This window comes from Phascolarctos cinereus, unplaced genomic scaffold (assembly GCF_003287225.1).
Source record: "Phascolarctos cinereus isolate Bilbo 61053 unplaced genomic scaffold, phaCin_HiC Scaffold_4;HRSCAF=312, whole genome shotgun sequence".
Classification (NCBI taxonomy): Eukaryota; Metazoa; Chordata; class Mammalia; order Diprotodontia; family Phascolarctidae; genus Phascolarctos; species Phascolarctos cinereus.
Window position 1 is genome coordinate 632308285 of NW_027555847.1, and position 8829 is coordinate 632317113.

The 8829-nt window shown below is 43.6% G+C and overlaps 1 protein-coding gene across 1 annotated transcript in view; it reads right to left on the bottom strand.

Annotated features, from left to right (window-relative positions):
• Window positions 1–7731, bottom strand: part of ADCY8 (adenylate cyclase 8) — a 361487-nt gene extending 353756 nt beyond the window's left edge. Inside the window, 1 exon segment of the mRNA XM_020997906.2 lies at window positions 5547–7731. Coding sequence (XP_020853565.1) covers window positions 5547–6512 — 966 coding nt within the window. The 5' untranslated portion in view covers window positions 6513–7731.
• Between the last annotated feature and the right edge of the window lie 1098 nt (window positions 7732–8829).

The following is an 8829-nucleotide window of genomic DNA, read 5'->3' on the forward strand; positions in this document are numbered from 1 at the left end:
TACAAGAATATATACTCAAGGGGCAGCTAGGTGGTGCAGTGGATAGAGCACTGGCTCTGGATTCAGGAGGACCTGAGTTCAAATCAGGACTCAGACACATAACACGTACTAGCTGTGTGACCCTGGGAAAGTCACTTAACCCCATTTCCTAGCCAAAAAAACCATACTCATATGTGTGTGTGTGTGTATATATATATATGTGTGTGTGTGTGTGTGTGTGTGTGTGTGTGTGTGTGTGTGTGTGTGTGTATGTGTGTGTATATATATGCATGTATGTATATATGTATATGCATGTGTGTGTGTGTGTGTGTGTGTATACTCAACATACACACACTTACAGATACCTTTGGTCCAACCCAGGGCCAAAAAAAGATTACTGAAAAATTGTTCAAGGGAAAAAAAGCCTTACTACAGTAAGTTGACATGATCTTACATTTATTTCAACTGTTCAGTGGGACTAAATTTAGATTGAGATGTGGTGAGGGATGAGTTTGGAAGCCATGCTAAATTCAACACCCCATGTGATTTGACCTTGTCAAGAACTAGTCCTCTCCCATTTGGAGGGCCTTTTACTTGCCTGCCTAGCATAGACAAATCACTCTGATGTTACCTTATCATCCACTTTACCAAGATGTACAGAAGATTAATGAAGTGCACTTTTGGATCCACAAAAGGAAAGCCCGAGATCATTCTTTTTCCTGTGAACTATTATTAGATATCAGTGTCCAACCTCCAAAATGATTTCCATCCACCTCATCACTAAAGAGTTGATGAATGATAATTAAATAACAGTCAAATACCAGAGACTTTATAATTCTTATCAGCAATTAAAAGGGTACTAATAATGATGGTAACAGTATTTAGATCACCTCTAATTCTTCTAATAGTCAGTCAACATTATCAACCCTAGGTGCCACTACGTATATTTGCAAGAAGTCAATGTGTCATGAATTGCCAGATGGATAAACAAAAACAACAGGGCAATTTATTAGTCTAGGATGAGCAGGAAGTCAGTGACAGAAGCAGAAAGAGGGCAAAGAAATGCTTGTCCTTGGATTGTATCAGATACATTCTATTCCTTTGTTGGCATGAAACTGATCCACCTTTGAGGAGACAGTGCTACTCAGGGGAGCATCAGTTTTACAACTAATGGCAGAGCTCAGGTGAGCAGAGAAATAAAGGAGCCTTTTGAACTGCCTATACCCTTGGGGAATTAATCACTTTTTCCACCCCACAGGGGAAGAAGAAAGCTGTAGGAAGGGTAGATCTGTTCTGAGACATAACTCTTTGTTCGCAGATGAGAAAGAGCTGACTTTATCCTAACCTTTGCCTTTGGGGTGGGGAGTGGGAGAGATAAACACCTCTTTGTGGGTTCTTGGGTGACTTTTTTAAGGAAGCATTTTCTACTCTTGGCTCACTTGGGTAAAGTACACTATACATCCGCGAGAACACTAAGATCTAATCTCTCTATGTTTTGTACAGGAAGAGAATTACAGCTTCGTTATTTTATACAATGTCACAGATCTCATTTCCTTGCTGGGGAGGAGGAAGGGAGGCAGAGAGGAAAAAGAGGAAGGGAGAAGCTTCTCACAACACTGGCTGTAGTAGAAACAATTATTGGTATTATTTGTATACTTAGAGAGTGCATTTTCAGAGAGATAAAACAGCTGCTAAAAATACATTGACTCTGAGCTGCATTTTCATGTTTCCTAATTTTTTTAAGATGCTAAGTTAACATGAGCACTTCTCTTAATGGAAGTCAAAATTAATTTTGAGATGGAATGAGATACCAGGGTCTGTGGTTGTCAGATGATAAGCCTGTGCCCTGCTGAGAGAGATGATGAAGTTACTGCAGAATAGCCTCCTGCCTGGGTTGCAGCATTTGTCTAACAAAGTGTCTTTCCTTAGCTCCTTCAGTAAATGTTCATTCATGCATCATATGTGGTGCTATCTTCACATACCCACTTTGTAAAAAATGTAATAGCTACCCACAATTATCCAGAGTAAATCTCAAAGAGTATTGCTGTTTGGACTTCTAAGGTGTTTGCATTCAATATACTTAAATGAGTGTTTGTACACATATGCAATTACTATATTCTCCACTGAAGCCCACCTCTCCAATTCATAAAAGTATCAGTGTGGTCTTGGGGTTCTTGATGCTATGCCAGTAGAATATAAACTGATAGCTAATCCAGTAACAAATTCACTTGTATTCCCCATCTGAGAACCAGTCTAGCTAAAGTTCAGATAATTTCATGATCAGGTGAGTCACAAAATTATGGTGCATTGGCAGGGAGGGGTGTATACAAAAGTTCATGAAGAGTATTTACTATGGCAATGATAGGGCTTGAGAGTCACTGTGGTTGAGAAAGGTCACTAGTGAAATCATAGCTCTTCTAACTGTGCTTTATGACAAGTTAGAGGGTTTTTTCTTATTTAATATCAGTTATCAGATAACTTTGGCTTTTTGATGTTGTCAAATGCAAAGTGTCTTTAGAAGATATTTTACTAGATATTTAGATATTTAGAAGATATTTTACTTATAACAGGAGTTTTTAACCTGGGGTCTGTGAATTTTTTCTGTCATTTATCTATATAACTATATTTCAATATTATTGATTTATATTCTAATTCTGCAAATTTCATTTTATTCATTAAAATTATTCAGGTTTATAGGCTTTATTAGATTGACAAAGGGGTCTATGATACACATTAAAAAGGATAAGAATCCCTGGTCTAGAAGAAACCTGCAAGAAACTGGTGTGAAGTCCAAGATAGATGCCAGATTCAAAGTCCTCCTCTTACTAAAATGGCCCAAAGTGCATTTTAAAAGTTTACAGAAAGTACATGAAGATGAACTTAGGAGACCTTGCTTAAAGAAAAAGGATTAAAAGGGGGGAAAAAATATCAACACCCAGAGTTCATCTAAAAGCAAAGGGGAGGGACATTTTCGAAAAACGTTGTGAACACTAGAGGGAGCCAAAAGAAAAATTTTACAGACCAAGAAGTGGAGGGCTATTCAGCACCTACAGCTGGAGGAGAGCTCCCTGGACTTTCACCAAAGGTTAAGGGCAATCAGACACCTTAAGAGACTAATAACAGTACCATTACATGCTAAACAATCAATTAATGTGTATTTTTAAAATAAAACAAAATATGAAGTTAAGTTAGTATAGATTTTGTGGGCCAAGTTTCATATACAGTATTTTTCAGTGAAGAATTATTTGAAATTCGAAATAAAGGAAAAGGTAGTTGGTGATTATTTTAAACCACTTCTTGGTAACACTTGAATGGCATGTGAAAATAAGAAGTGTAAATTGATCAACTTTATGGACTTATTTCACAGTAAAAATAAAACACAAAAACTAAGAAATTTTGCATATTTTGTACTTTGAAACCATTCAGTTTGCCACCTGGAAGTACCTGAGACATGTTATTCCCAATGCTATGTAATTTTTAAATGAAGTATCTTAGTAATGTTTGCCACCATTAAGAAAGAATAGAATGTAAAAAGGAGTTTGTCAAGATATAGCTTAGAGTATAATTTCTTCAAATAACCAGATAGAAGAAAAAACATATAGTCATCCTCTTCTCTTTCTCTCTCTGTGCCTCTGTCTGTCTTACTCCTTTCATTTCTCCCTCTAATATACACACCACAATGATTTGTTCAGTGTCAGTTTTTTTTGTATGCGAGAATAGCAGAGAAAGAAAGAATTATTTAGCAGGAAAGATGAATTTTTAAACTGTTGGAATCCATATTCAAAAGGTGACAGGGTTGTAAGTATGTTTAAGAAAACATTGTAATGCTATTGTCTAAAGTATCCTCCATCCCAGCCTTATCACTCCCTAAAGGTAATAGAAACTTTATCAGATGCTAATTTTGAAGATTATAATTTCTAGAAATTACCCTTTTATTGTTTTAAATAAACTTTAAGTTCAACTTGTCCAGACCTATCCAAGCCAGTGACCACAGCCACACACATTATAAACTCCATGTTTCTACCAGAGACAGCTAAGCCCTAAAAAAAGTACTCTGAAAACAAGCATCCAGATAAGCAACAAGAGCAAATGGATATGGAGTTATCAGAAGAGAAAGAGAATATCAAAGTGACAACATAACCTGAAGATCAATGATGAGTGAAGCATTTTAGAGACACTGAAGTTCTAAAAAGCATGCATTCAGTTCAACTGAATGAATTTTATATTTAGTATTTGCAAGTGTCTGTTCACTAGAACCATGCAAAGTACCACATAGCAAATTACCATAATAATGAACTTTTAAAGGTTTTAATGGAGTAAAAGAGAAACAATATGGATCCCCCCCACAGATTTCTAATCAAAATTTAATAGTTAGAAGTTTTCCTTGACTTTGAGCCCCCCCAACACACACACACACACACACACACACACACACACATTCTTCAGCTACAAATGTGGTACTAGGGAAAGGAACAGTTGGAGCATTATTCTATTTACTAGGTTTAGTTGAATGAAGTGGAGAAATCTTTCACCATTAGTTCCCTATACACATGCAGTGATAACTTTCTTCCCTAACTCAGATACTCTGCAGAAATCCTGCGCTAGGAGAGGAATGAATGGACATCTGTAGAATGATTATCCTTTTGTCTGAATGTGTTTCAAATCATTGAGGTAAACTTGCCTTCCTAGGACACACCAATCCTTCTTCCTTCCTCCCCACCTTCTATATTCAAAAGATTGAAATTCAATCAGTAAAGAGGGAGGGTCCTCATTAAAGGCGAATAAATATGAAAGCATATATTATATGCATATAAAATACCAATATTATTACTTTATTTGAGTTTCTTGAAGGTCCAGAAGTTCTCAGAAAGTATTTCCCAGTTAGCAAATATTGTAAGGGGATTGGGGTTGCTGAGAGGAGTATGGGGATATGAGGACTGAGGATCTAGAATGTGGAAGAAAGACGTCAGAAATAAAAGTGAAGTGAGATTGAGTTCATAGACTCAGAGCTGGAAGGGACTCGATGTCCTCATTTTACAGATGAGGAAAGTGAGGCCCAGAAAGAAGTGACTTAAGATCACACAGATAGGTCATTAGCACAATCAGTATCTGAATCAGGTCCTCCAATTTCACAGCAAACACTTCAATATATAGGATTCAATATGTGTGTGTGTGTGTGTGTGTGTGTGTGTGTGTACACACACACACACACACATATGATTTTTGACTTAGAAGGAGAGTTAAAGATTTTCTTGTCAACTACTTCTTTTTTCCCCTCAACTACTTCTTAATGATCTCTATTGTTCTTGGTTTAGATTATGAACAAAGGCACCTCCCCTCTGCTCTTTCTGTAGTGCCAAAAGATAAGCTAGAGGTGGAGGAAGGGTAGTGGGGTGATACCGTTTAAGGTCAAATAAGCATTACTCATAGAAGCCTAGAATATTGGAGAGGGAAGGATGGTCTTAGAGGTCATTTAGTTCATTCCGTCACTCAGTGAAGAGTGCACTCATAAATAACCTCGAGGCTCCCCAGAAGCCAGAGGTAGGGAAGGGGAAGGGCGGAGATACCTGGTTGATGGAATTCACCGCCAATCGTGGGATGATTAGTTCCAGGAAGATCTGCACTAGAGATGTGACCAGCCCCGCAAGGATGGCCCAGGTGAGGGGCAGCGGCAGCATGCTGTAGGTGGCGAAGAGAGTGAAGAGCACATAGCCAATCCCATCCCCTAGGAGCCCGTAGCCCAGACCTGCTGCTAGGATCTGAGTCGTCATGGCCACCCAGGTCACCAGCCCGCTGTACTGTAGGTACGTGTAGGAAGTGGTGTCCTTCCTGACCACCACCAAAGCACAGATGACCACCTCGATGCCTGTAAAGAAGCCCAGAAGGATGCCCTTGAGGAGGTCCATGGGGGCCGATGCCAGGGTCAGGTGGAGCACGAGCAAGGTCAGTTTGGTCAACACGTCCAAGATGTTCATGACCACCTCGGACTTGCGCCGCTGTCCCAGGAAATAGCGCTGGTAGAGGCGCTCCAGGTCCCGGGACTTAAAGGAGTTCCGCAGGGTGGGGAAGATCACCCCTCGGTAGGTGTAACCCCAATTGAGAAAGAAATCCGAGTTGCTGGGAGCGCAGTCGAGGTGCAGGAAACCCAGGTCACCGCTGCTGCCCCTCCGCTCGGGGAAGACTTTGGTGGGGCCACCCCCGTTGTTGTGACCGCCCTTCCCGGTCGAGCCCAGACTCCCGGGCTGGCCCAAAGGGCAGAGGGGGAGGGCTGGGGCTTGCTGGAGGTGGGGCGCGTGGTGGTTGGGGCCGCCAGGGTCGCTGGTCTTGCCGTTCCCGCCGCAGACACCGCTCTGGTGGATGAAGCGCTGCTCCGTGATGTGCCGCACCGCGGTCTGCCAGAGCAGCCTCTGGGATCGCGAGCCACCGCCGGCGCCGCTGCAGCTCCCCCCGCTGCCGCCGCTGGCCGGGGGTGTCGGGTTAATGGTGTAGAGTTCTTCCATGCTGCTCAAGCAGCGCACATCGGTTAACTCCATAGCGCTTGGGGGGAGGGGGGAAACTGGGGCAAGAGAAAGGGGAAGGTGGCGGAGCGCCCCAGGTGGGAGTTCTTTTATATTTTAAGAAAAGAAAGAACGAAAGAAAAAGAAATCAGAGGAGTTGAGAAAGGGCGCCAAGCTCTAGTCAAGCCTCCCGCTGTCCTTTCGTCCTGGGAAGGTGACGCCAGTGAAGGCAATCATGATCCAGCCACTCCGGGTAAAGGGAGCTTGGAGGAACGCAGCCCTTATCTTTGTACACCGTCCGCGCCAGCGCCAAGAACTGTGCTTCCCTCTTCCTCTTCCTTCTTCTCCTCTAGCCGCCCCACTTTGGCTCGAGGCGGCCCCAGCTATTTGCGGAGCCCGGGGCTCTCCGAGGCACTGCCTCCAGGGCTCGTCTCAGTGGTGAAGCCTTTGCTCCTCGAGAGCCACCCCGGCACCTGAAAGCTGATGCTGCCGCCGCAGCAGCCGCCGCCGCCGCCGCCGCCGCTGCTGCTTCTGTTGTGCGCCAGGCTGGTCTGTCCGCAGCCGTGGTCTCCCAGCCGCCCACGGCGCTGCTGCATCCTTTGAAAAATGGGGGCTTTTTGGGGGGTGTCCGGTGGATGGTGGGAAGTTCCTAACGGCCTCTGGGGCAGCGCGCACCGGAGAACTCCATTCAGTTAGGATGGAAAGCCGGGCTGACCAAATGAGAAGGGGAGAGAAGGAGTATGGGGGACGGAGGTAAGGGAGGGGGTGGCTGCGCGTCCCACAAGAGGGATTGGAAGGGAGGTGGGCGCTGGGCTAGTAAATTATAAAGCAGTTAATTAGTGAGAGGGAGGCTGCAGCTGGTCGCTCCTCAATCTGCTTCCCTACCCTCCTCTTTCTGGGCGAAGGTGGTTAGGGCAATACTAGGTCTGGCTGTTTGTTTCCTGGGGGTGGGGGTAGGGGGAGGAAGGGTGGAGAGGATGGGGGCGGTTCCCATACCCCCAGCTCCTGTATAAGGAGAAGTGAAGGACTTCACTTGAGGTTTCGAGGACTCAATCTATTCTATTCCGCTATGATTGATATTCTTGAATCCATTAAGTCAGAAAAAGCAGGAGAAGGTGAGAGGGGGAAGCAGGGAAAGAGGGAGGAGCAAGAAGGGGGGAGGGGGGAGAAGAGCCCGACTATCTTCAAAGCAAACTGGCCCAAGAGAGAATGAACTATGATTGTCCAGAATTCAGTTGCCTAGACCACGGCCTTGAGTGACAGAGTGGGATGTGAGGTGAAATTGGGTGATGGAGAGAGTGAAAGTCGCAGCGAGAAGAAAAGGAAGAAACTAGGGACCACAGCAATGTCTCTAGCTCTAGGGAGCAAAAGTGCCGCTAAATCTACTAGTTTAAAAGAACGTTTGAAGGGAAAATGTAATCATTCGTAATATCCAACGAAGTCTCAGGGAACTGAACATTCTAGGCACCCTAAAAGCGGCAGAGGAACGAAAAAGGGTTACTCATAGGAAAAATAAATTAAGGTCTCCAGGAAGGCAGGCATTCTTCCCAAATCTATTTTAGATCCCTCATAGGCTTGAGTGGAAGATGAGAAATGTAATGTCTGCACCCAGAGCACACTTCCCCGGGGAAAATGATCAATGAGCAAGGGATCCTGGGCTTTTCTCTCCCAGCCTCAAAATGCAACCTCTCAGTCTGGCAGCGTCAGCAGTGGCTACTGGCTGCAAGGTGTGAAGTCCAGAGAGTTCTAGCTGCTCTCCAACTTTGCCTAGAAAATCCTCTTTTCCTGATCAGAGTGGAGGGAAAGATTCATACTTCAACAAAAAAAATCTCCTCAAGCTCTGATCCCCACCCTCGCCTTCCCTTCTCCCTATTCTTGGAAAACGCAAAAGCACAGATTTCCGACTGGGACCACTGGGAACAGGAAATAGCTTCCCAACCTTGAACCCCTCTGAAGACTTTTGTAGCTCCCGGGAAATCTCAAGGGGAAACCTAGGGTCAAGTCTTTCTTTTGTCACATACTGTCTGTGTGACCCTGGACAAGTCACTTAACCTTTCAATGCTTTAAGGCAACTTTGTAACTATATGCGTGTTTCTGCTCTCTCTACGTCTGTCTCTGTCTCTCCACATCTATAGTACATACATACATATATGTGTATACATACATACATATATATGTTGAAGGAATGCTGACTTGAATTGGTAGAAGCAGTTTTCCTGTTCACAAACAGGTTCGGTTCATGCGCATTAAAAATAAAGGATCAGACAGTCTCTGGACGTCACTTTATTTCTGTAATTCAAAATTTCAAGGGAAATGGTTAGGGGGGTGGTGTTGAAAGAACTCCCTAAGGGGT